At 44.5% G+C, this 26,875-nt stretch overlaps 2 protein-coding genes across 4 annotated transcripts; both read right to left on the bottom strand.

The window, feature by feature from the left end:
- Positions 1–435: 435 nt before the first annotated feature.
- ARL6IP4 (ADP ribosylation factor like GTPase 6 interacting protein 4) lies at positions 436–11,220 on the bottom strand. Its single transcript, XM_034790630.1, has 6 exons — positions 11,063–11,220; positions 7,442–7,647; positions 6,485–6,811; positions 4,547–4,664; positions 1,898–1,967; positions 436–1,551 (listed from the first exon to the last, which is right to left on the bottom strand). The coding sequence occupies exons 2-6, from the start codon at positions 7,632–7,634 to the stop codon at positions 1,495–1,497; spliced, it is 765 nt and encodes a 254-aa protein (XP_034646521.1). The 5' UTR covers positions 7,635–7,647; positions 11,063–11,220; the 3' UTR covers positions 436–1,494.
- A 3,838-nt stretch (positions 11,221–15,058) lies between these two features.
- On the bottom strand, positions 15,059–25,527 carry OGFOD2 (2-oxoglutarate and iron dependent oxygenase domain containing 2). 3 transcript variants are annotated; one of them, XM_034790633.1, is made up of 7 exons: positions 25,343–25,525; positions 23,227–23,283; positions 21,406–21,516; positions 20,112–20,211; positions 18,910–19,034; positions 16,704–16,961; positions 15,059–15,752 (listed from the first exon to the last, which is right to left on the bottom strand). In XM_034790633.1, exons 1-7 carry the CDS (start codon positions 25,457–25,459, stop codon positions 15,477–15,479), a joined length of 1,044 nt encoding a protein of 347 aa, XP_034646524.1. In that variant the 5' UTR covers positions 25,460–25,525; the 3' UTR covers positions 15,059–15,476. The 3 variants fall into 3 exon arrangements, with proteins under 3 accessions (XP_034646524.1, XP_034646522.1, XP_034646525.1); XM_034790631.1 differs by having other exon boundaries at positions 25,290–25,524; XM_034790634.1 differs by lacking the exon at positions 16,704–16,961 and having other exon boundaries at positions 25,290–25,527.
- Between the last annotated feature and the right edge of the window lie 1,348 nt (positions 25,528–26,875).

Below are 26,875 nucleotides of genomic sequence, written 5' to 3'. Positions count from 1 at the left end.
TTTTACAGTTCAGAACAAGACTTTCCACCAACAGGCATCAGACCCAAGTGACTGAAGAAGTCTGCGGTGGGATCCGTTCAATAGAGTGGAGTAAAGGGACCAAGGAAACTAAGAAGTCACCAAGGGAAGCAGGTAAAACAGGCGTCTCTAGGGGGAGGCAGTGTGGTACTGACGGCACTTTGGGCTTTCTAGGTCTTGCATTTCACTAGCTGTAGCTGCTCAGCGGCGGTAGCATAAGGTCAAAACTCTGACCTATTCTGCTTTCCTTAGCAAGCCACTGGGTGTCGAGGATGGGGCAAGCATTCATTGTAAAGCTTCGGGTATTAGCCCAAACACACACACACAAAGATCTTGCCTGTCCCCTTGCGACAGATTGGTTTGTATAATTGTCGTCCATTCACACTGGCACATAAAAGAATAACTTGGGCTGCTGGATTGATTTAACCAGTTTATTTTGTACAAATTTTCAGATTCACCAAGTTAAGGACGGGGCGGGGGAATCAGAAGACTGAGTTTTCCTGGGCTCCTCTGCTTCTGAAAGGCCAATTTCACAAACAAACCAAAACTGCCCCTTGCACCTTCGTAGGGTGGCAAGAGACAAAGAGCAAGGAAGGGGCATCGCTTTGGTGCAGGGACATGAGCAAGGCTGAGCAGACCCCTGCCCATTACACTTCACCCACTGGCAGGTACAGCAGCTGAGCTCCCAGTGCAGCCTGCCATCAAGGGAGCCAGTGCTAATTAGCTTGAACCTGTACCATGCCAAGTGCCTTCACCTCTCATTGGCTCAGTGAGAGAAGGCACCTTGCAGGATGTGGACCTAATGTTGCAGCCTGCACAAAGCTGGGGCAATGTATGAATGTGTCTCTGTACAGCTGAGGGCTAGTAACGGGACCTCTGTGTAACTGGGCAATCCAACCAAACAGGGCAAATATTAATTCAAAGAGCAGGCACATAGCAACCACTTGTGAAAAATGATTCAAAGCAGCCTCATTTCAGGGGATCACTGTGGCAGTCACCCCGGTATCAGCAGGGTTATGGCTGCCTGTACCTGGGCATTTGCCTTAGAGCTTGGAATCTGAATCACCATAAAGGAAGTGTATTAACGATAACATGTTGTTAACTGGGTCAGTTTGTCTCCTCCGGGGACTCAGCATTGTTGTGCTGATGGCACCCATGAGCTCCCTGGTGGGATTCTCACTGAGCAGCAGTGCGTTGAGCCTCAGAAAGTGACCAAGTTGAGAGCAATGTTGGTCAGGTCTTAAGGACTTTGCATGGACTGGCAGGAGAGAAGCCATGGCCATCAAAGTCACTCCCTCCTCCAGGCACTAGATGGACCCAGCAGAACAGGACATGTCCAAAGGGTAAAGATCCTGCTGTGTCACACTCAGATCTCATCAGTGCAGGGAGAATGGGGAGCTTCTGCTTTGGCAGATTAGTGTCTCAGCGAGCAGAACAAGAAAACCACCTTTCCTGATGTACTTGACATCTGGACTGTTACTGAAGCATCCCTGTCCTCATCTGGAAGGCCAGGCCGTCTCCTCGGGTGGCTTGCTGTGAAGGAACAGACAAACAGGCACTTATAGGCCAGTCTTCCCAAAGAATCATGCTTGGTACTTCCATACCATCTACCTGCGAGAGGCTGAAAGGCCTCTGCCAATGTGAGTGATCAAACCCACTTCCACCCTGGCTAGGTAGGATTTATTATCCCAGTTTTACAGATAGGAAAAGCCAAGAGAGGGGCTGCAATTTCCCCAAGGCCACACAGCGAGTCAGCAGAATTCAGCTCTCCTGCCCCCCCAGGCCTGTGTTCTAGCCACTAGCCCATGTTTTCTGCTTTACAACCCAGCTTAGGGCCTTGCTGGCTCCAGAATGCGTCTTCAGTACAAAGGCCGTCTACCTTGTTAATCTCTTTGTGTCTTTCTTTGGTGACAATTTCTTCTAGTACTTCTCCATCTCCCTTAATAAGCCTGTAACAGAAGCACATCAACACAACCAGTAAAGTCTATCAGCTATCCAGTTACCAGCTGTAAGCAACACATTGCTTTGTTTCCCCAGCAGCAGAAGGCAACATTCAATGAGGGTTCTGTCCCCACTGGAGGAGTGACTAGATCACCTCCCTCATGCTGAGGGAGACGGTATTTTGCTTCGGAAGATGTCCAACAAGCTGGACTTGTTGAGGGGTAACACCAGCAGCACCTTCTGTGTGAGCATGTGCTCTAGAACAGAGTCAAGGGCCTCTGCCAACACAGGCTGGCTGCAGCCCGGTGTCCCACACAATCTCTGGGAGGGTGGCAGCTTTGCAGTGGCAAAAAGGCTCATCACATGCTGGGGCTTGGGCCAGGTGCTGCTCTGACAATCTGGTGTAAACCTGGGTCAACTCCACTGACGGGCGTAACGCTGTTGTCTCTGTTTTAAAGATGAGGGCAGCTCCACTATAGAACACCAGGAGTCGGGCTTTAGCCAACCCTCAGTTAAATGGCCTTTGCAGCCTTTTCCATTATGCTGCCTGCAGGATTAAAACCAACAAGGTCTTGCTTCAATACACTTCTTCGAAAGATGCCGTGTACTGAACGTATTGGGAACAAGCTTCCTCTCCCAGCATTCCCATGAGGTAGGCTCTGCCGTGCTTTAGGCAATCCCCAGCCCCACACTGAGCATTCCCTAGACATCAGGCATGTTGCAAATCAAGCCTAGCAGGCTAGTGTGCTGCAGGGAAGACATGCTAAGGAAAAAGGATCTCCCGTTATCCTATAACTCGGCGTGTAGTTTTTCTCGGCAATGGGAAACTGGGTTGGTTGTTCCCACTCAAATGTAACGTGCAGACAGCTTCCTTTATGACTGAGGAGGGGCAATGCAGAGGTTTAAGTCCAGTCCCCAGTTGCACATAAAAGTTGCTGGATTATCTAGTAATCAGACAAGCATTTGACCTTTGGTAACAGAACTGGAAAGGACCCAGTGGGGCGAGGGAAGGGGAATGGTCTCAAGCCAGCAAATCCAGTAGCAGAATCAAAGGCAGTGCTCAGCCTCTGAATGCAGAAGAGAAATTTAATTGTCTTCGTTATGTGCCTTACGGGTAACTGACATTCATGCAAACATCTTTCCTGAGCATTGCTGGCTGCCTTCTATTTTCAGAACTGCCTTGCCACACACAATTTCCTTCAGCGTGATATTTTCTATTCACTGTAAAGATACAGTTTAGTGAAAACAGGGTCATTTCTACTCCTGCGGGCCCCTAGAAAAGAGGGGCAATTGCCCCCAATTGTGCAAATAAACCCCTCTGGCCAGAGGATCTGTCTGTACTAGGGACTGGACGCTTCAGACTTGACAGGCAAACATCCAAAACAGCAGCTGCCACCGAAAGAGCAACGTCTGACAGGTCAGAAAACAGCAAAGCTCAGAACTGTCAGCCAGATCCGCTGGTTCAGGTTCTATCCCCACCCCACAGCTCAGAATTGCATTTACTTTGGGGAAACTGATCTCTCCCTCCGGGGAAGGAGGAAAAAACCCTCCGCCCTGAGTGAGAAAACTTCAGCCGGATCTTGCAATAGCTGCTCCTCTTGGTTGCATACTGAGCACAGGCCATCAAGGACTCCGCTCTGGGCGGCTGTCCATGCTCTGTAATCCCACTGATTTCAGGAACAGAGAGCAGTCAGCACTACACAGGAGGTGCTTAGCACCTGGCAGGATCAGACCCTTACTTGGCATCTTCTAACAAGAATAGTCTCAGCCTGTCTCTCTAAACACAGCAAGCCTTTTTCTCCGTCCCGCCTTCAATCCTGGTACTGAGCAGCTCCGCTAGTCAAGCAGAGACCAGCGTGATGTAAACCTTTATTGTCTGGGCCTGAGAGCTTTAATCTCAAGCTGGCCTGATGGGTCCCAGTGTTCAGCTTTCACACTAAGAGCCTGGCTAGTAACAGCAAGGTAACAATGAAGGCTCAAGAGGTTGCTGCTGAGAGTGACCGCCCCTGGAGGGGAGGTAAAAAGGGATTTAGAGAGAACCCTGCTTTTACAAACAGCAAGGAGCTGGTGCTAAACCGGCATATGCTTCTGCCTCTCTTTGGAAAAGCCTAAAAAGATTCTGCTGCCCCATCTCTCTCCACCCTTCAGCCAGCCTCCTACACTGCTAGGAAACCAAATTGTTTCACTGGTTTCAATACAAGATGTGAATTCCTGTCCACTGTTCAGAAGCTTTGCGGATTGTAAGTTCTTTGGGGCAAGGACCGTGTCTTCCTAGGTGAGTATACAGCACCTAGCACCTTTTGGGCCCTGCAGCAGTACAAGTGATTCATCCTAAAATATACCCCTTAGTGGATATGCTGAACGAACTATGATTATTTAGCTCAACATTATCTACTACACTTACACCTCAGCTGGTATAAGACAACTAGTTCTGTAGACTTTAACAGAACTATGCTTATGTGCATTAGCTGAGGATCTGGGCCCTAGAATTCTTGTAACTATGGAAATCATGCCTCCCCAGACGCTCCCAAACAGCACTGTTTCTCAGCTATTGTTTCAGGACCCTCTTTAACCCCTGGGACTGTACCTTGTTCTTCCCGTTTCGGGGTCCACGACTTTTCTGATGACACTTTGCCTTGCGTCCCATTCTTCTTTTGTCATTGGTTTCATAGCCTGGATGCGGGACTTTTGTTCATCTGTCAAAACTAGAATGCAAACCTCAATGAGCTCCTTGAATAAGAACGTGTGCACATAGGTCTGTCTTCTGTCAGAGGATCGTGAAGCAGAGGGGCTTACAATTATTATGGAGCACCACTCTGTGCAGTGCACCGCTGAAAACACTTGTTCCAAAGAGCCACCTCCCCCAAAAAGCTTGAACTATTTAAGCCTCCCGCTGCTCTTCTGAGGAGGGTACTGCTAGCTCTGTTTCTAACGAGTAAACTGAGGCCTGCAGAAGAGCTAAGTGATTTGTCCAGAGCCACAATGGGTGAGATTTTCAAAAGCACTCAGCATTAGCCGGACACACCTCCTGTTTAAGTCAGTGATAAAATTCCCATTGATTTCAATGGGAACAAAGTTACGCCAATGCTGAGCACTTCTAAAAATCTCACCACTGGTCCAAATGCAGAGATGGGACTAGAATCCAGGTGTCCTGGGTCCCCCTCCTTTGCTATGCTACAGACGTTCAACCCTACACCTGTCTTTGAAAACCCTCTTACTAGCACTTCTGCTTGGAACATTTTCCTTTCCAATGCTATTCTACCCTGCTTATTTATCCCCCGCATCCTCTCTTTCCTTTTAACAGTAAGAAGGATTTAGATACTTTGTAAATATCTTTAAGACAGAAGAGGAGAAATCCCTGGGGAAGGCAGGGCAAAATGCATTCATCCAAAGCAGGTGGTTTTGGATTCCTCCCTTATCAGCAAACCTTCATCAGTTAGCACCGCCCCCCACCCCCCAATGGCTCCATTACAATTCCTCTGTCTCGATCCATCTGCCACCTGGTCTGTTCTGGGACTGAGACTATCTGGCCTGCCTGCCTTATGTATATAATTACACACATTAAAACTGAATTACTACCTATTGTTAAAACCAGTGCTCTTTCAGCACTAGCATACACCACATACTACAACCCCTACTGCTTTGATCACAGACGTAGGAGAGTTCCCACCAGGACTAGATAACACACAAAGAATGGATAAATAATAGTTTGACATGAACAAGATCTTTCCAAGTAAATCATAGATTCTGAGAGGAACTGAAACGGGGATTTGTGTATGACTCTAACTGAGGGATCAAAGCCTCGTCTGCTTTTTTACTGTCACAAACTCAAGGAGCAGATAGACCTTCGATTTCAAATTTGAGGCCTGAGGTAAAATTTTCCAACACACCCAAGTGACTGAGGTATTTGAAGTCCCACTGACTTTCAATGAGACTTGGGCGCTTTTTGAAAATTTGGCCCCTGGGTTTGTATTTCTTGCACTCTCAGCTCACCCATGAGATACACTGGAAGATCTGGGGGCACCTTAAATCAGTGGTGGATACTGTATAGAGGACCAAGTCTCAACAGATAGCGCTAAATTTGTGTTCATTCCTTATCTTTCTCCTGGCTTTACATATGTGAGCAAAGGAACATGCAGAGAACTATCAACTTCACATCCTGAATGCCACTACCAAGTGCTTCATGAATTCATTGCCTGTGGGTACGCCCTTTCATTTTCAACTCTTGTTCCCAGATCACAGGCAATTTTAACAAGCTTACAAACAAAACCATCCATTTGGGTCCTTGTGTATACTCATGGTTGCTCAAATTGGGCCACTGAAATTAGGAGGGAAAAGGCATCCAGAGTTCAGCAATCAGTGTTCCTTATCATGCAGTTTCTAATGATCCTTGGATGAGACATTAAAAGAATCTGCTTCATTAATGAGTGGGAGAGTCACATGGATTTTCTCAAATGGCGCATCACTTCTCTGCTCTTTAAGTGGGCAAGTGTGAGTTTTTTAAACCTGGAAACAAAAACGTTACCTGGGCCAGGTTCCACCAAAGATTCTTTCTGCCACTGCTCCAGTGACGGGCCCGGCACGCCTTCCACTGTGGCTCTCTCCTCTTTAGGCCGGGCCTTCGATTTCTTTTTCAGTTTCTTTTTTATTTTTTTCTTCTTTCTCTTTTTGTCTTTCTGTGTTGTTCGTTTCTTCTTGCTGTGTCTCCTCTTTTTCAATTTGGATTCACTGTCACTTGAATCATCTGAAGAGGAGTTGGAGGAGGAGGAGGAAGTCCCAGAAGACAAACTTGTCGTGTCAGAGGAGGAAGTACTTGCCTTTCTCTTCTTCTTGTCTTTGGCCTTCTTTTTCTCTGCAATACATTAAGAAGGGGGTGGTTTGGAGAGAACATTTGCTCCATGGCAGCCAAAGAGTCTGTCACATTCTGCATTTTAAGCTACAACAGTTCGTTGTTCTGGCTTTGTTCTTTGTTAGGTTGCTCAGAAGACTAAACAAATCAAAACATTAACGCCACAGCAAAATCCCACTGGGCTAATACTTCTATATTAGCCCCCTCCCACTGTGATAACTGGGCACTGTGCCTGATCCAGTCAGCACCCCTCCTGTATGCCTATATCCCAAGACTGGGGCAGGAGTTGGACTCCATTCAGGCCCTTGAGACTCATGCTACCCAGGGACTATGCAACCCAGAGGCTTGGATTTCCCTCACAGGGATGGTCAGCGAGGGGTGCCTGAATGGATCTGTGACGGGCACAATGCTAAAAGCTCTGCATGCGGGAAATTTTTAAGGCTCTAGAGATGTCGGAACACAAGAGTAATGGGTATGAAGTGTGTGGTGAGATGATTGTCTAAAGTTAATTGCTAAAAGCAAGCATTGTGTATTCCCACAATGGCACTCACTGTGCATATGCCCCCTGGTGGCTCCCAGAACCATGTGAGAAGTCAGCCTTCAGCAGTATCTATCACCCTCACCTGCCCTTACCGTCTTTAGTAGATGCTGAGCTCGACCTGCGTCTGTGAGACCTGGATGCCTTCTTCCTTGGAGGAGACAGACTGCTTCTCTTTGAGTCTTTACTGCTTTTTCTTCTTTTCTTTTCGTCTTTTTTGTCCTGTCTGCTTTGAGCATCGCTTTCACTCCTGCTTCGGGAGCGTTTCCTGGATTGGCTGTGAACCATTGTGCTTTGATTCCTATTTTAAACAATTCATTTTTCTTTCATTATTGGTGTTAATAAAGGACAGTGAAACTTAATTCCATCTAAGGAGACTGTCCCAAAGTATCTCTAAACACAGCAATTCCAATTCTGCTCCACCTATAACGAGGAGGCCCACCTTTGTTAAGCACCCAGTTTATGCTTGTCCATTAAATAGTTGCTGAAGACAGGTTTAGTGTATTACATTAGATTCAACTTACAGCCAACTTTTCTCCTGAAACTATATGTGAAAATCTCTGACAACTGTACAACAAGTTACTCTGTTACATAGCAGTGGCCAGGCTGGGTTCACCAAGCCCTTCCCAGTAGTCCACAAAATAAAACACAAAGGAGTGAGGGACAGAGAGCTGAGGGGACTCCATGAGAGGATCTTTCAAATGCTGTTTTTCTTTGCACTACAAAATCTTTAGGCAACTCTTCTGTGCATCCCAAGCTCTCTTTGATTAGATTTGGCATGAGACTTCCACCACACTCTCTTCCCCCTTTCTTTTAAATGTCAGCAGTAGCTACCGTGACACACAATTTCACAGCTGTGACGATTCAGCAGAGGGCAGTGATAAACACACTTCATTACTGTATATTCTCTGATCATTTTTCATCCTTCTCAGGCTCTAAGAGCTAGGGGTTCTACTTTCTAATCCATGCCTATGTATTGCCCCCATTACTGTTAGCAGGAGTGTCACGTGCTCTTTATGGCCCCATGGCCCCAGTCATTCCATGATGAATACTGCCACTGCTGTCAGCAGCATTAAAAATTCCATTCAGAACTGAACAAAGAAGAATCAATTACCGGTTTATTTAAAATACTGACAGCAGCCACTAGCCAAGAGAAAATAATGAATTTTTAATATTTCAATTTACTTTTATAAAACAGATTACATGCGGAACTGCCACCTTTTTCAATCAGCCCAACACACGGGCAGTGGAATATAAGGGCAAACCAATCTATGGTTAGATACAAGCTCACATTCATTTAAAAAAAAAAAAAAAACCTGGCATCAGCATAATTGTAGCTGGGAAAAGCTCTCATATCGGATATTTCCTGGCTAATATATTAATTGTGTCTCTACCACACAGAAGTTCAAAACAAGGTAATCCAAGCTACATACAAGTGAATCAGAAATTCAAATTGATTTACAAATGAAAGCCTCAATAAAAAGAAACAAAAGCTTTAAGCACACATAGTAGTAAAGCTGCAAGGGATCAGATCCACACACCAAATAAATAAATAAATAAATTAATGGAGATATTCCATCTCCTAGAACTGGAAGGGACCTTGAAAGGTCATTGAGTCCAGCCCCCTGCCTTCATTAGCAGGACCAAGTACTGATTTTGCCCCAGATCCCTAAGTGGCCTTCTCAAGGATTGAACTCACAACCCTGGGTTTAATAGGCCAATGCTCATGTTTACAAAAAGACCAAAATCTCTTTCACTAGGTCCTTGAAGACCCATATAGCCCTAGAAGCACTATTCTGATCTCAGATCCACAACTGCATAGACACAATCCTGTACAATTAGCTAGTGTGGACAAAAGTGCAGTAGCTGATTCTACAAGAATGCCACTGATAAAGTCCAGAGATTCATGGCTCAGCCTAGACTGTATGTGGTTATTTCCCTGAACTGGATTTTTCTATGTATTGCCTGTGTGAATGTAAATGAATGCTGACATTAAACACTGCCTTTCCTGTCTAAAAAGGCATTTGATTTTGCCCTTAGATAAATGGGGGAAATAATGAGCCAAGTTTTTCCGGGGCCTGCTAGATAAGCGGGATGTGTTTGTTTTGGAGTCTGAATCAGGCTAATGAAGTTTACAATGAGGACTGACAGAATGTTTTCCCAGCTGCAGAGAGGTCTCCGCAGTCTCAAAACCCAGAGTGGAATCTTTTAGACACATCATGCTAGAGAACAAGTCACTAGATCCTAGACCAGTGATACTCAGACCTCAGTGGTTCAGGAGCCAACTTACTGATCAACATTAGCCAAGAGCACCCCAGTAGTATGAATTCCTTGTTTCATTTACACTCTCTCTCTCACACACACACAATTCTCACAGCAAAATGACTGACCAAGTATTATTAACCAATTGTAGTTGATAAAACACCGTAAAAGCATCCTGACTGGTTAATAATTAAATCACACAATGTTTTAATATATGCTGCAAAGAGCTGCAGGAGACACATTAAAGAGCCACTTGCGGTTCCCAAGCCTCTGTTTGAGTAGCACTGTCCTAGACACTAGCCCAAAATAGCAAGTTGTAATAGTGCATGTGCAGACACAACTCTACAATGGTGGAAATGTTTCCTGTCCTCTCCTAGTGTTTGTTCAACATGCTAGCCACCCCCACAGATCTCAGCCTAAAACAGTGGAATCAGATTTATTTCAAAGTGATTTAAGCTGAAGAAGTAGATTAGTCCAAACTATTCAGGAGCCTAAAACAGCTGCATATACACATCAGCTTTTTTCTCTCTCCCTTTCTATACACCTGTACCCTGATATAACGCAACCCGATATAACATGGGTTCACATACACCGCAGTAAAGCAGCACTCTGGAGGATCAGCACATCAGCTCCCAGCCACGGCACTCCGCTTCCCGTTGCCGGTGAGTGTGGGGAGGTGGGGGAAAGGACAGTTGACAAGAAGGTGTGAGTAACAGGAAGGGGAAATTAGCATGGGGAAATTAGTTTTTAGTTCTTGTAGTGACCCATCCACTCCCAGTCTTTATTCAGGCCTAATTTGATTGTGTCCAGTTTGCAAATTAATTCCAGTTCTGCAGTTTCTCGAGGGAGTCTATTTTTTAAGTTTTTTTTGTTGAACTATTTGAAATAGGCCACCCTGATTACCACTACAAAAGTGATTTTTCCTCCTGCTGATAATAGCCCACTTTACTTGTCTTGTTAGAATTGGTAAGGCAACTCCCATCTTTTCACATACTATGTATATACATCTTCCTACTGTATTTTCCACTCCGTGCATCTGATGAAGTGGGTATTAGCCCACGAAAGCTTATGCCCAAATAAATGTGTTAGTCTGTAAGGTGCCACAAGGACTCCTCGCTGTTTTTACACACCCCTGTGCTTTTCATCAGTAGTTCTCAGTGCTTTACAAGGCAGAGCAAGTGCTGTTATGCCCATTTCACAGATGGGGTGCCTAAACCCTGCCCACCCCCGGACTCCGACACAGTGGGTGCTGGCCCTTTAAGACTCTCCCCCTTCTCCTCCATTACTGCTAGATACGGTCCGTCCCCAGACAGCACCGCGCATGCGCAACGATATCGGCCCATGAAGGCTTTGCGGACCCAATCTCGCCCCGTATTCCTCCTGCCAGGGCTCGTCCCCCTCCCCCGCCCGGCCCCTCCCGCACAGAGACAGGCCGCCGCAGGTAAGGGACTCACCCTCGGGGGTGGGGGTCGCGAACAAGCGGCCTGCCCCGCGCGCGCTGGAGGGGGCGGCACAGCCCCGGCGTCTGTCGCTGAGCGACCCCCGGGAACGGGTCACTTAGTTGGTTTCTTTCGTTGCCTCGCCCACTTCCGGTGTTCTTCTGTTTTCTGGGTCCGGTGGGGAAACCAGACCCCGGCCATATGGTTCCTACCCCAGCTGTGTCTGGGCCGGGGGAGCAGGGCTCAGCCCGAAGGAGACATTGCAGCAGCCTGTCGGCTGCTGTGCCCCCCTGAGCCCGGCTGGAGGCAGCCCTCAGTGGGGTGAGGGGGCCTCTGCCCATGGCAGGGTATAGAGTCTCCCTCTCGGGGTGATGGGGGAGCCCAGGTGTTGGTGAGAGCGGGGCTGCAGCAGGGAGGAGACGGGGCTGGGGGCTCTTGCTGTCTGTGCTTTGTGGTGATGAGACCAGGTGGGTGAGGTAATATCTTTTATTGGACCTACTTCTGTTGGTCAGAGAGAGAAGCTTTCCAGCTCCACAGAGCTCTTCTTTGTGTCATGCTGCTCAGATCGCGGGCTTCTCTTCCCCAGCTTTGGCTACACATTTCAGGGAAAGACAAAATAACAAATCCGAAAGTAGGGGAGCCGACACAGCAGGACCTGCTAGAAACTATCCTAAAATAAAGAAGGCTCAGGTGGTTGTGACACATAGACCATATGAAAGACCAGAAACATGCTAAGCCAGCATTGAATTGGGTACCTGAGGTAGGAAAGAGAAAGCAAGGAAGATCAGGGAAGAACTGGCAGAAGACAGTGACAGAGGATATGGAATATTCTGGCATCACGGGGGAAAAGTACAGTAGGAACTCAGAGTTATGAACACCGTGGGAATGGAGGTTGTTTGTAACTGATCAAAACGTTATGGTTGTTCTTTAAAAAGTTTACAACTGAATGTTGACACAATACAGCTTTGAAACTTTACAATGCAGAACAAAAATGCTGCTTTCTTTTTTTTTAAGTAGTTTACATTTAAAAACAGTGCTTTTTTGGTCTCTGCTGCTGCCTGATTGCATACGTCCAGTTCCAAATGAGGTGTGGGTGACCGGTCAGTTCATAACTCTGATATTCATAACTCTAAGGTTCCACTGTACCACAACTAGCGAGTGACCATAATCAATGGCGAAACTAGACTGCCTGATGTGTCAGTGGCACAAGAGGAACTAAGATAAGGTAGTCCTACGGACTGAGAGTGGAGCCCGGTTGTTCTAGGCACCGTTCAGAGTAGTAGACAGACCCTGACCCTTTGAAGAGTTTACACTCTGAATAATGAGACATTTACAGTCTCCCCAGGGTTCTTGGTGAGTTATTTTTTCCCTCCTTATATCCCCCAAATTCTGTATTCCAGCCTGAGACACAGTGAACTTGTAAGAAACCGATACAATAATAATACAAAAAATTCTCAACATGCAGCCGTGTGTGATCCTATATTTTTCCTAATACTCCAAACTATTTCCAATGTCATCTTTTTCCTGGTGAATAATTCCAGCCTCAGCCTCGTGCAGCTTCTTTGGCAGCTCAACTGTTTTTGTTTTGGGCACAAAACCCTTCTGGGCTTTTCCAGACACTGGAAGTTCCACTGGTTATGGATGACTGCAATTTGTGTTAGAATACTCTGCAGAAGCAGAAATTAATGACACTGCCACTTTCCCTCCTCCACTTTCTGTAGGTGAATAGCAGTTTATGATGTCCATTTGCTTGATGGCTCTGATCTGTTAGAATTAGGGTGTATTTGTCATATAGACAATGCATATATTTGCCCTGGTCTGCATTCCTTTCCTCCTTAACTTTGAGGAGCGGAGTTTAATATGTCAGGGGGTTCTATATGATAACCAAGGCATTCCTATTCCCTGGGTTAGGCAAGTTTGCCTTGTTAGCCTGTTGCAGGCAAAAGTCTCACTGAAGAAGAGGTGTTGGAGCAAAAGCCAAAGAAAATCTTCCTTATCCTCTATCGCTGTCTTGAAGGGGTTGGTTTTCCCTGTGCAATTCAGAATGTTCTCTGGAATGTAAGTGAAGTTCAGGAGGGTTGTTGGTCAAGGTCAGTAAGAGAAGCATCTACTGATGATGCCCAGGTAGAGATCCCTTGCTCTATTGTTACGGCTGTCCTTGACATACACAGCCTACTGCTTTTTCTCTTCGAGGGTCCTCCTGTAGTCTGCTTTCTGCTGTTCACCCTCAAAGACATGACCAGCTAAAAGCTCAGCAGATATTTGATTTCTTTTCCTCCTCCAGAGAACATGCAAGTGCCTCAGAAGTATTAATGAATTTAGCTTTGAATGCATGTTAGATAAGAACAGTATTATCCTAATTTTACACATGGGGAAACTGAGGCATGGAGTTCCAGTACCCATGATGACTCAATGAGTGAGTGCCAGAGACTCCTACGCTCCTGATTTAATGACTAGATTACAGAGGAGAGAGATTATTCCTGTATATCCCAGAGCCTTTTCTTTATTGTCAGTCATTTACAATCTGAATTCACGGTAATAGAATTCAGACAGCAGCCCTATTGACAGGCACATTTTTCTTTCATTAACTTAATTTTCTTGGTATAATTTAAATGCAAATATGAAACAAACATTTCCTGATGAAGAAATTAAGATTCCGTGATTGGTTTTGTTGTTATGGAAAACAGCAGAAGCAAAATCCTTTGGTGCTGATTCTGGGGTTTTGTGTACAAGGGTAATGGCCATTTCACTTTCCAAATGGAATTTGAAGGAGTTTTTCAAATGCAAACTAATCAGCAGCATACGCTAATGAGATGTCAAGGCCAAAACACTCCAGGATCTACTGGGAATGCTTAAAATTAACACTCTTCATAAACTACAGTGGTGATATTCAGAGTCTGCCTTTCATCATATTGTTAATTATGCAAATGAGAAAGTTCATATCAAGTAATTACCAGAGCTAAAATGAATGACCTAAAGAAGCCCCCAGTAAAGTCAGTAAAAAGAAGAACAGGAGTACTTGTGGCACCTTAGAGACTAACAAATTTATTAGAGCATAAGCTTTCGTGGACTACAGCCCACTTCTTCGGAAACCTGTCATTATGCAAGTAAAGTCAGTGGTATGGATAGCTAATAGACATCTAGTTTTCTCAGGAGTCACATGAGGCAACAAAATCAAAAGGATATTTTGGCTTCTTGAATATCAGTTTTCTAGATTTTTGGAGTCTGTGACTTGAAGCTTTGAATTAATGTCATGGACTAACAGGCCCTGAGACAGACAGTGTGTGTGACTATCTAATCTCACGCTCTCTAATGCACTCGTCATAGTGGGATATTCGTGCCAAATTCAAGAATTCAAAAGATTGCATTGGTCATGTAAGGGACTAGAATGTCCACTCTTCACTTGGAGATAGGTTTCAGAGTAGCAGCCGTGTTAGTCTGTATCCGCAAAAAGAACAGGAGTACTTGTGGCACCTTGGAGACTAACAAATTTATTTGAGCATAAGCTTTTGTGGGCCACAGCCTTGGAGATAGTTTATTCTGTATGCCCACCTTGGAAGGATATTCTCATACCTAATGGAAGGTGATTACAAATGTTTAGACTACTTCTGCATACTCTCTCCTTACACCAGAGAGACCGGTTGTCATAAATTGCAAACAGTCCCCCAAATCTTTGGCTCTCCAGCTGATTTCTGCTTGTTCATGTGGAATCCACAATATCTTTAAAAAGTGATTTTTAGCATTTTGAGTCTGGGGTTATAAAGGCAATAAGTGACTCACTTATAGAGTAATAGGTTTATGTTTGTCCTGTAAGATGCAGCCATTGGAAGCAACTTGATCACAAAGTTGCTTGTTTTAGCCACTAGGGGACAACACTGTCACATTCTGAGAGGGTCTTGCATTCCATCCATTGGGAAGCAGCAGGTTCTTACCCTAGTGAAGTTTGATATTCCATCCAGAAGAGGGTAGTGGTAATTGTGAATGGACGCTGACTGACATGATAGCATATTGTTATAATTCTTTTTTTTTTTTTTTTTACACATCAACCAGTAACAATGGCTGTCAGAGCAGCTGTCTTTGTATAAGATCTAAGCAGTCTTTCTGCCTGTTTTCTATACGTGTGATTGTACCTCTGCAGTTCACCGTATAGATCAATACCTTAAGCCTTTTTACATTTTCAGAATATGCTTATAAAAAATTCCCACAGTGCAGGCATTGTCTACCCAGACACCAACTCCTCCAGTAGACCCCAGATGGGGGCTGCTGCTCAAAAAGCTGTTTTCCCTCCCCCAAGAGAAGTTTTTGAGTTGCCTTCTAAGAAGCTATTTGTTGACCTGACAAAAGGGACACTGTGCTTGTTTCTGCTATCTTGGGGCTTGGAGCTCAGTTTTAGCCAGCTCAGACTGGAGAATTCACTCCTTACCATCTCCTATATTAAAGAGCATAAATCCACAGTCTTGGGCATGTCACCTTCAGGACTTCTTGTGAACCCATCTCCAAACCCTTCAGCATCCACTAATTCAGGTTTCTTGTTGCACATGGGACAAAGCTGATTACGGACAGCAGATGATCTCATCCATACAATGAGGTTCCAGCGCTCCCCGGAGGCGACAGGCAGTGCCCCATGAATCTGCCCTCCTTGGTGTAGCAAGCCTTGGGATACCACATGTTCAATCTCCACGTACTTTGGCACTGGGGTTAGGGCCTTGAAAATAGATAATAAAGCAGACACAAGATTACATGAACTCTCTCTTGCTGCTGACTTTCTAAAGAGTTGTTATAACTTGCTTTTAGTGCCTTTCACCCCAGACTGTTTTACTAACCAATGATATCTAGGGATCATGTCACATACATCTGAAATGCAGTCACTTCTGGGATGAGACGTTACAACTGTTAAACTGTTTGGACCGTTAAGGACAGACAGTAAACAGTTCCCAGCTCAAACTACATAGAGGCACATAGAGAGGCAGACTGTAACCGTTCAAGAGCAATTCGGCCAGCACATATTAACCCTCTCTTGCTAAAAGTACATGGGAAATTCTAATCACTGCAAATGACCAAGGCTTTAGTTTCTCAAGTGAAAGACTGAAACTGCTTGAGTCTTTAAAGCATTTTCTCTGCTCCTCCACAATGAGCCCCCCGGATTATTATTTTAGTTGTGAAGGAGGTAGAGCATTTTACTCCCTCCTCTGATGTAAGAGTTATCTGTGTGGTCTATTTGAATCGACTCCCGTTAACGTCAATATTTATGATTAATTCACAGCAGTAAAGATTTCACTATAACCTCCTCTTACATGGAAAACTGGTGAACAAGATAGTCCTGATTCGGTCAGAAGCAGACAATTAATTTTAGTCAATCAACTTTTTAAATGATCTTTTTCAAAGTACAGCTCCCTTCAAGCACCAATCCTCCTCCACAGCTTATTCTAGTTAGGCTCATAACATCAAATTAACCAATCAATGAAAAGGGCCAGGTTTGATCTGTGAGAGTTAACCCTATATTTTAAGCATAAGGCTACTTGATGGTGTCACCTTTAATTCAGTTACTTAAAAAGTTCCTGAAACAAAGTTAATGGCCTGATCCTGCACCTCTGAAGTCAATGGGAATTTTGTGGGGAGCAGGATCAGGCCTAAGTTAGAGAGAGATTCTCAGTACCTGTCTGAGGTCTCCAAAATACAAGTTGCCCTCAGTAAATTCTTTTCCTAGGGATACATTTAATGTGACTTCTGCATTGTCATAGTGAGAGCTCAAATCCAGATCTTCATGTAGCGAGTACTTGACGATAAATGCTTTGTGGCTGTCCAGGGAGCCTCCCCCACAGTCAGGGTAAAGCAGGGATGTTATGGGCTGCAGATATTTTTCACGCAGAGGTGTAATGAAAGCTTCATACAATCCAAGCTCATTTAACAGAACCTGCGCCAAAGAGAGAGTACATGGAACACACTGATCAGCAAATAGAAACATGGTCGCTTCTGCTATATCATTAGACGTGCCACTGAGCCTCCTGGTAGTCATCTTCCCTCCCAACCTGGCTGCTTCCGTGGATGAAGAACTAGCGAGCAAAGACCCAGGCTGTAACAGGGACAATGAGTTCAGAATGAAAAGCGACGTCAAGCAGAATGCCAGTAGGATCAAAACCAGCATGGGTAGTGCCATATACAAAGCCAATTTTTACTGATATGTTGTGCTATTCCTGCTGGTTTTATAGAGCAGTCCTGTCTTGTGTGGCTAAAGAGAACTCCAGTCGCAGGCTGTCAATCCAACCCTTTTCACCAGCACTAAAGTCATACATAAAATGCTATGTTCTTGAAGCATCAAGTCCCAGTTGTATGAAGTACTTCTACAGCCAAAGCAAGGACTGAGAGGCCCTACTTGGAATGGTGTGGTCAGTGTACAGTCACTCTGTTTTGAGGCGACTTTCTAAAGGAGGGAATCAGTGGATCCCAGAGCAGTGGCAGTAGACTCCAGAAATTTGCTGTAACTGTGCAGAAAGGCAAGAGAAACTGGGACTTGTAGTCCTTGGAGAGGAAAAGACTAAGAGCAGAAGGCCTCATGGATGGCTGAGGGAAATTAACTCCATTGTTGAGGAGCTAGAGATCAGGACTACTGAAGTTTGTGTGCAGAGCCACAAACTCTGCCTGAACTGTGTATTTCCTTAGTTTCTTTTACAACCTTTCCTTGTCCATTTGGACACTGCAGTTTATAGTTCATATTGGAGAGATTTATTCTCTTTTCAGAGAGTACAGTTATAATGTACAGGTGACTACAATAAAGACACTGGCTTATGTCCTCTATAATAAAGCAAGACCTACATTCTGAACAATAAACCTAACCCATTCTTTGCATGGTAATGTCCCAATTTATACAGTAGAAGTCTCTTAAGTGGGACACTCGGGTAGATGGCTAATCTCCCACATCAAATGAAGACACTTATTAAAAATAGACTTGAACAGAATACAGTATTGCATTAAATATTATGCATGGTATTTCATCTTTATTTTTTAAAACTTTATTTGGCAGCTTCTGTACTCAGAGCAGAATTACATCTACCATATCAACACTTAGTTAAACACCAGTTAACCCCTTGGCACTATCCAAGTGTGTCCCCACTTATATTAATGCTGCCCCAATTAAGTAGCAATCATTGCCATTCACTATCACTCGGATAAATAGATCCCCGAAATATGTCTCAGTAAAGCAGCCATCTCAGTTAACTAGTATACATTGTGCTACTTTTTGTTTAAAAGCGGGGTGCTAACATTTTACCATCAAACTTTTTCAGTAATTGTTTTATTTTTATATGTAATATAACATTTTAAATACAAGATTCCACTAAAGCAGATTCCACCTCACATCTCCTTCTGGCAACCCCCTCCCCCCCACACATGTACTAAGTTAGAAGTGTAAGTAAAATTAACTCCCTCACCCCTGTGCCTTTTAATTTATGAGTGTCTCTGCATTTGGGGTTGCACATCAGTGTGTGTAATAAGAACAGGAATACTTGTGGCACCTTAGAGACTAACAAATTTATTAGAGCATAAGCTTTCGTGGACTACAGGCCACTTCTTCGGATGCGTATAGAGTGGAACATATACGCATCTGAAGAAGTGGACTGTAGTCCACGAAAGCTTATGCTCTAATAAATTTGTTAGTCTCTAAGGTGCCTCAAGTACTCCTGTTCTTTTTGCGGATACAGACTAACACGGCTGCTACTCTGAAGTGTGTGTGTAATGGATTTCCCCAGATCTTGGAGGGGAATGGACTTTGATACATGCAAATAGGTTGGTCTGATGAGTGTCACTCACCCTCCTAAAGGCTGTAATAGCACATGAGAGGTTAACTCTACAAAGTTGAGTCTTACCCCATAGTTATTCATAGTGTTTGGCCGGCCTTTGGGCATCTCAGATTGCTCAAAGTTCTCCAGCTCTTCAATGAAGACTCGGCAGAATTCCTCACTAAACACTGGAAGTCGATATATCCTCTTATCTGACCAAGAAAAGGGAGGTGTCTCTTATTAGGTAAAATAGCAATAGGGACTATCCTTAACAATAGCTTGCCAGAAAACAGTACTCGACGGCAGTACAAAAGAGAAGACAGCCTCCATATGCCTCATTGCATGTTTTGTTTGTTAAACAGTTATTACTACAAGGCGGATGGACTTTAGGGCATGTTACTTATTGGTCACTGGAAACTGAAAGCCTCTCAGACTTCCCAGGCCAATAGCTAAAAGCATCTGAATGATGAGGTGACCAGGTGGTGATGGAGAATTACTTGAGGCATGGCATTTTGTGGGAGGTGGGACATCATCCCTCTAAGGACTCCCCATGCCAATCAATTAGCTCTTTCTGTTAGGAATATAATACAATTACATTACACTTCCAGCATAGGGCCTTAAAGATCCACATAAAAAGTGGATGAGTATTACAAATAGGGGAACTGGGATACCAACAGCTTGAAAAAGTCACTTGTACCTGAAAATAATTCCTCTTATGTAACACCCACAATGGGTGTCAATGCAAAACCCCTCTATTTTCCATTTTACTTTTTATAATTTCATTGCTTCCCCTATATATTCTGTCAGCTTCTCCCGTACTGAAAAGGCCCCACAAACATCAACAAGCAAGCAGAAAAACCCGGAACTTTAAAAAAAATATTCAAGACATAATTTAAAGGGGGATCTACTAAATGGTAACTTTGGGAAATAGCCCATTTAAAATAATCCAAGTGTACAGTGTCCCTTGAATAGACTTGCCGAAAGTCAAACATTGAGTCAGTGGCATGGCCAAAATAAATCCCAGGATTCCAGGGGTGAAATCCTGGCCAATGGGAGTTGTGCCATTGACTTTTAAGGGGCCAAGATTTCCCCCATCTCTAACAACTAGACTATGTTGCCTCTCTCAAGAACTTTGATCATGCAGAAGAAAACGTCCTAATGGTCTCCAGTCATTTTTCAAAATTACAATATTAAAGAACTTGTTTAGAACAAGCAATTCACCACTGAAACGACTTGTGTGTATCAGAGTGTGGCTCTACCTACATTGCTGAGAGGTTCTTTCGCTTTACCTGATATAGAATCAATGCGGCGCACGAGGCCTTGGAGATCAGCATCTTGTGACGTGCAGTACTTAACTGTCTCTAAAAACTCCGGAGCCAGAAATGAATCCTTGTGTTAGATGGGGAGAAAGACAAAGAAAAAAAAATAAAATGAACACACAATGACTTAATCTCTGACCTTCAAACAGCCACACCACAGGCAGCAGTTGAAATGTAAGTGGACTCTAGGGGCCACACCTAGCTTGCATATAAACATATATAAAATATTTAAATCATGAAAAAATGCACAAAGCTGTAATCTGCACTTGTAATTTTCTTGGTAGATTTATGTACATTACTTATTGCTGGAGTTCAGTTGTAATTATAAGCTATAGCTGGTCAGATTTATCTTTGCACTGGTCACACTACGGGCACACATAACCTAGCTGACAGCAGTTCTCAAACTGTGGATCGGTCCCCAAGTGGGTCACAACCCTGTTTTAATGGGATCGCGAGGGCTGGTTTAGACTTGCTGGGGCCTGGAGCCAATGCCGAAGCCCAAGTTACTTCAGTTGTGGGTGGCAGGACTCAGGTTACAAGCCCCTTATCTGGGGCTGAAGCCCTTGGGCTTCGGCCCCCCCCACCCTCCCAGGGCGGTGGGGCTCGGGCTTTGGCCCCCCTCAACCCAGGGCAGTAGGGCTTAGGAGGGCTCAGGCTTCAGTTCCCCTCCTGGGGTCATGTAGTAATTTTTGTTGTCAGAATGGGGTCACGGTGCAATGAAGTTTGAGAACCCCTGGTAGATCAGTGTGCAAACAGTCATGCCCAATTGATTTTTTTTTCTAACCACCTTGCTTTGGGCCAGGCTCTCAACACCATCCAGTAATCGGGCTGTGCTATGAATATTACACAGTGAAGAGCATGATGCAGAGTGTAGGACTTGTTATTAGATTAATCTTTCTATTGGCTGCTCCTTAAACTCTGTACTGCCCAATAGTCTTTGTGATAAGACTTTATGCCTAATATTACCAACAGCAGTCTGAGCTGGTTCTGAATCTATCCTCATCTACGGGACTGTAACTATTGACTTTAGTTAAGTTACCCCAGAATAAATCGAGAGTAAGAAGCGAATCCCATCCAGAGGGTGTCCTGTCTTCTTCAATAGAGATTTATGAAGATGTCCAAGTTGTGGAAGTCACTTTTAAATGAATACAGTCCTGAGACTATACAGGATTCTGAAGGGCACAAAGGAGGCTTTCCTATTTCAAACTAGATTCCATGTGGTTACTACAGCACTATTACAGACTCAAAACAGCATGTATTTTACCTGTAGAACGTATATTTCTGGATGCTTTGGTTTGTAACATTGTGAAATGATGGCTTTTCTTGCCATGGACTGATGATCTAATTGCTTTCTTCTTTGCACTTCTTTCTGAATCTAGGAATAAGTGAAATGATCTTGTTAAGAGATCAAATGTTGGCAGTAATAAAAAAAGTTCCATTCACTGATTCAAAATAGTAATTTTTGCTCAATGCATCATCTGCTCATGTGCACCTTCGGTAGTCCTGAATGTACTTCTATGCCTTCAACGGGTCACTAAAGAAGAGGTCTAAGTCAGACTCTCATTAAGACAGACAGATGGGTTTAAAAAACAAAACAACACCTAAAGGAATTCCATTGAAGTTAACTGAGGCTGCAAACTTTCAGCACCTTGGAAAAACAGGCTCCTTATTAGTGCCTACATATGGTTTTAGTTGCCTAACTTTAGATAGGCCAGAATTTTCACACTTGAGTAAGTTTGGGCAAAATGAGGGACTTCAGTTGCAGAGAGATGGTGCTCATTAGTGAAGGCTTATTCCCAAGCGCTGCTGTGATGACCTGCTCTGTCACTTAAGGAGGAAGCAACCCGTCGTAATAGTAAACTCAGGCAACTCTTCCAATTTCATAACCTCCCGGGAGGCTAATTTTGAGATACCCTTGTGAAAGTAGGAAGCAGAAAAATTATCTGGAGGGTGCGGACACCATGTCTGGTCTCCTCCATTCTCCTGGGCCTAAAAAGCCAGGCACTTACCAGAGAGAGAGGTAACTTCCCTTCAAAGATCTCCCTTTATTTGGGCCTATTTGGTAACCAGAGATGGAATCCTCCCTTGAAAGTGCCCTGTGGAGAGCTCCTGCTTTTAACCATATCTTCTAGTGGCAGAAACTGGGTACTGCAGACCCCACGTATTTCAGAGTCATTTCAGTGTAAATGCATTTTTAATCCTGTTTTTTCTTGAAATTGATTTTCTTTTCAGTCTTGACTTAAACTGGACATTGATGCTGGGGGACTCTTGGTTTCCTTATGGCCAAAGAAGACTGGGGGGGCGATACTGATTTTAAGTTGTTTAGGAATCCTTTCCGATTAAATGGTGCAATCAATATGAATCTATTTTGCTGAATACCCCACCCTAGAAGTGGCTGCATTTCAGTGGCATGCGAGTGATCCCTGTACACAGTGTGTACAGTGCTGCAGGACCCTTTGGGATGAAATGGTATGAGCTAAATGCACTACACTAACTTTTGAAACATGTATTTTACAAAAGAGGAGAATGGGGGGAAATTAGAAAACCCGATTAAACAACAGGAAGGAGAGCCAGGGACCCGTTGTCATGCAATAAATGTCAGTGTTAACTTCAGGACTTTGTCAGCAAGTCATTGTGAGCTCATCAGAATATCCAACCTGTTCTCAGGCGCTAGTAGAGAGTTTTTAATTTCTATGTCAATCCAGCACATTGTTTATGTCTGAGCGTGAGAGTGCGTTGGGGGACAGGAGAGAAACCAGGACGGAGCGTTTCAATCCTGTATGGAACATTGCCTCCCTCTGGCTTTCAGCAAATCGCTTGACCTCTCTTCTTCACTGTTCATACAAACTATATCCCCAAATGCTGTAGCGTTAACCCTATATATGAAAGTTCCTGTAAATAAAGATGATTCATTCTGAAGAACGTCTTCTAGATTAGATCTCTACTCCCACTTAATCAAGCAGACTCCACAACTTGTGGTTGAAAAATTGTAATTAATTGAGATAAGCAATACATATGAAAACAGGTGGTCCATGTGGAGCTGTCTGGACTCTTACAAATGACTTATTGGTAAAATTGTGTATACCTCTTCCAGAACTGCATTAAAGTCTTCATCACTCCTGCAGCCATGATCACCTAGCACCTGTAATGTAGAGAGATTAACTGTTGATAAGGATCATGGATTTTTATGGTGCTCATCAACCTGGCATGGGCAGTGTTGTCAACTCTCGCAATTTTACTGTAAGTCTCCTGATATTTGGTCTTTCTTAAAGTCCCAACTCCTGGAATTGTGTGCGAATCTTAGATTTAATTAAAAAAAATAAGTTTCTAGCTCTAATCGAATTATGTCATGTAAATCTATTTAGATTTAGCAATCGGTAGAGCAATTGACACAGCAGTCTAGCTCCCTAAGAAACAGTCTGGGGCTCTGATGCTGCAGCCCAAAGTTTGCTTTAGGAGCAGAATTAAAATATAAAACAGACTATGAGCAAGGAGTTTGGGTTTTCTCCCCAGATCCTTTATTCTGGGCTGCTTTTTCCTTGATCCCTATATACCCATTCCACAACCAGCCCTTTGGGGTGCAGCCCATAGCCACTCATTCCTTTATCCTCAGTTCTTTTGCATAGTAGCACTACCTGCTGCCAGAGGAATCAGGAGATCTCCTGGATTCTCAGGCCAGAAGATAACTAGCTCTCTACTCACCCAATCCATGCCTCCCTATCTACACAGCTAATTTTAGCAGTATAGTGTCCTGCTGCTGGAGCCCTGGCCCCACAGCAGGGAGAGGCTCTGGCACATCCTCTACAGTGTTGTGCTATAAGGTTGTCAATTACCTGCCAGCTTTTTGACATAGCCAGATGGGCTACAATTTGAGTCCCACCTGAGACTTGCCAATCTGGGGGGAAATCCCAGACACTGGCAAGATTGGTCTTTTAACATGTTCCTAGAAGAAAGCTCATTAAAGGACATATTTTACTATGTTTGTGTTACAGTTTGAATTATGCAATTCTGCTTTTAATGGTACTATAGAGATGGGTAGACCTGAAAATTGACCAACATTACTCCAGTGGTCAGTATCCCCGTTGAAGGTCTTGCTTTAGTGACTCTGGTCATTTTTTCCCTTCTAATATGATCCTAGCTTTATAGAAAGCCTGTATATTGAACATGGAGTTCATAGATCACCTATAATATGTTATGGCAATACTTTACGTAGGTCATAAGAGATGGCTGGGTCCCTAAGGAAAAGTACAATATTTCTATAGTAAAGGCCCTGGACACTACAGCTTGCTCTAGTGCATAGCCCAAGTGCAGGTTTGTGTTTTCCAGTAACAGCATTTGCAACACAACTTTCATGGAAAGACTTCAGATGGTGACTAGACTTGTGGGTGTATTTTCTTTTAGCATGTAACTGTTCTGAATATACATTTTAAAGGGAAGCAGTGTTGTCTAGGGAACCATGAGTTAGGAGATCTGGTTTCTACTTCCAGCTCTGCCACAAATTTGTGGCCTTAGGGAAACTGAGGTCCATATTAAGGAGTTTAACAATCTATAAAATAGGGATAAGACTTCCCCAATTTTGCAGACTGGCTTAAAATCCTCTATGGCAGTAAGAACAGGAGTACTTGTGGCACCTTAGAGACTAACAAATTTATTAGAGCATAAGCTTTCGTGGACTACAGCCCACTTCTTCGGATGCATACCTATGCATCTATGGCAGTGTAATATTAATGGATGTTGCATTTCCACTTCTTGATGGAGACTGTTGTGTTAAATAGCTACCACCTCCTGCCCCTGGGTGGATGCACGTCAGAGGCAGGCAAGAGGCCCGTGTACAGTTTGTGAAGCATGTTGGAATCCTCTGGGATGAAATGGTGCAATAAGTGTTTATTCAAAATCTATTTTGCCTGCAGCTGTAGGGAAGATCCGGCCCCAAATGTAGCTGAACTGGGGGGGAGGGGTGACCACCCAATACAGTACCTGGGATCCAACAATACAATGTAAACACCAGGCACTGGTGCTTGCAGGGGTCCCCATTTGCTTTCCCCAGCCAGGGACCCCTCCCCTGTGGGTGCCTGAGGGGGGGAGGGGGAATCCCCCCCGGCTCCCATATCCCCCTCCCCTGTGGGTGCCGGGGGGGGGGGCGGTTACCAGCCCATAGTCCCTGCGGAGCTGCGGCTCGTCCCGGTAGCTGACGTGCAGACCGTAGCGCCGCAGGAACAGGTTGTCCGTGTGGAAGCAGGCGCAGGCCAAGAAGCCCCGGGCCGGTCTGGGGGAGTCGCCCCGAGCCGGGGACCCGGCCCCTGTGGACATGTTTCCATCCGGACTGGAGAGGGCGAGGGGCGGCGCCTCAGGCTGAGACAGACGCCAGGGAATGGCTGTGAGGGCAGCGGGTCCGGTAACCAAATGGTTCCGCCGGGAACCAACAGGCCTTGCTTCCGGTGGCCGCTGCTCACACAAGGGAGCGTCAACAAATTATTCGGGGCGAGGGAACGAAGAGAACCGAGGGGGCTTTTTGCCTGTTTCTCAATCTTCTGTCGCCACACCCCGATTTACTGTCTCTTCCCCTCTTCCCTCCTGTTTCTTCTCTCCTGTCCTGTTTTCCTTCTCTTCCTCCTCTCCTCCTCCACCCGCATTGGGCTCTCCTGAATCATCCCCATGGTATATTGAGAGCCCTAGTGGAACAGTGGGATGGAAGGGGGATTTTAGTTCTGGGTGGGTGACCCTGACCCCTGTGCATGGATTAGAAAGCGTTTGGGGTCTTTCTTTGGGGGTGACATAGCTCAATCACCCTGTGCTGATGCTCTATTGATAATAATTGTAATGACCAACTTTTGAACTAATTTGGAAGAAACTGAATAAATGTCAGTGTTTCACCTGTTACCAGCACAGACATTCACCTTTGTGAATGTTTTATGATGTATTTAAATATGTGCCCATCCATGTCACTCATCACAGAATAATGTGTGTGGGGGGGTGGCCCATGCCTCAGTTTCCCCTCTATAAAATGGAGAGAATGGTCCTGCTCTCCTTTGTAAAGCACTTCGCGACCTGCCAATTAAAAGTCAATTCCGTTTACACTGAGTAATTCACTTTGTATGATTGAATTTTAACTGCATCAGTATAAAGAGCATTGCTATTAATCTATAATTTCTGTAATCATGCCAGATATAATTGTGGGGAAAAAGAACTAGGTGGCCTTCTTTATAACAACCAAAGTAACACCGAAGGCCCACACTCAGGCCCTCTGACAGAAGCTGACTGCACAGACGGCCTTTACATAAAAGCAGTACAGGCCAGAACCTGAACAAAGCTAAGCTGTACAATTCCCCACCAAATACGGTCAGGAGCCATGACCAGAGGAGGGAGGGGAAGGAAGCCATGCGAAAGGCCTTAGCAACATGATAACCGCTTGTTGATGGAAAAACATGATAACTGCTTATTGATGAAACATAGTAACGGCTTATATGAAGAAATTGCTTCTAGTAAAGGCCAACTCATCCTAAAGTTCCAGCTACCTGCCACCAGCCAATCATATATCATCTTTGGGTGTCCTGTAATAAACCCCTACGCTCCCCCCAGAAAACAGTAGGCTGTGGATGCTAGAAGAGACAACATGGTCACACTTGCTTATGCACTTGAGTTGTGATGCTTTATCCAGTTGAGGGCAATGGTGACAGATACACAGTGTAGGAGGGCGTTAGTGTGTTATATATGCTGTAAGCCCCAAACTGAGA

The sequence above is a fragment of the Trachemys scripta genome, chromosome 15, assembly GCF_013100865.1.
Source record: "Trachemys scripta elegans isolate TJP31775 chromosome 15, CAS_Tse_1.0, whole genome shotgun sequence".
NCBI lineage: Eukaryota > Metazoa > Chordata > Testudines > Emydidae > Trachemys > Trachemys scripta.
Note: the sequence above shows the minus strand (reverse complement) of the source record. Positions and strands in the feature narration are given on the sequence as shown.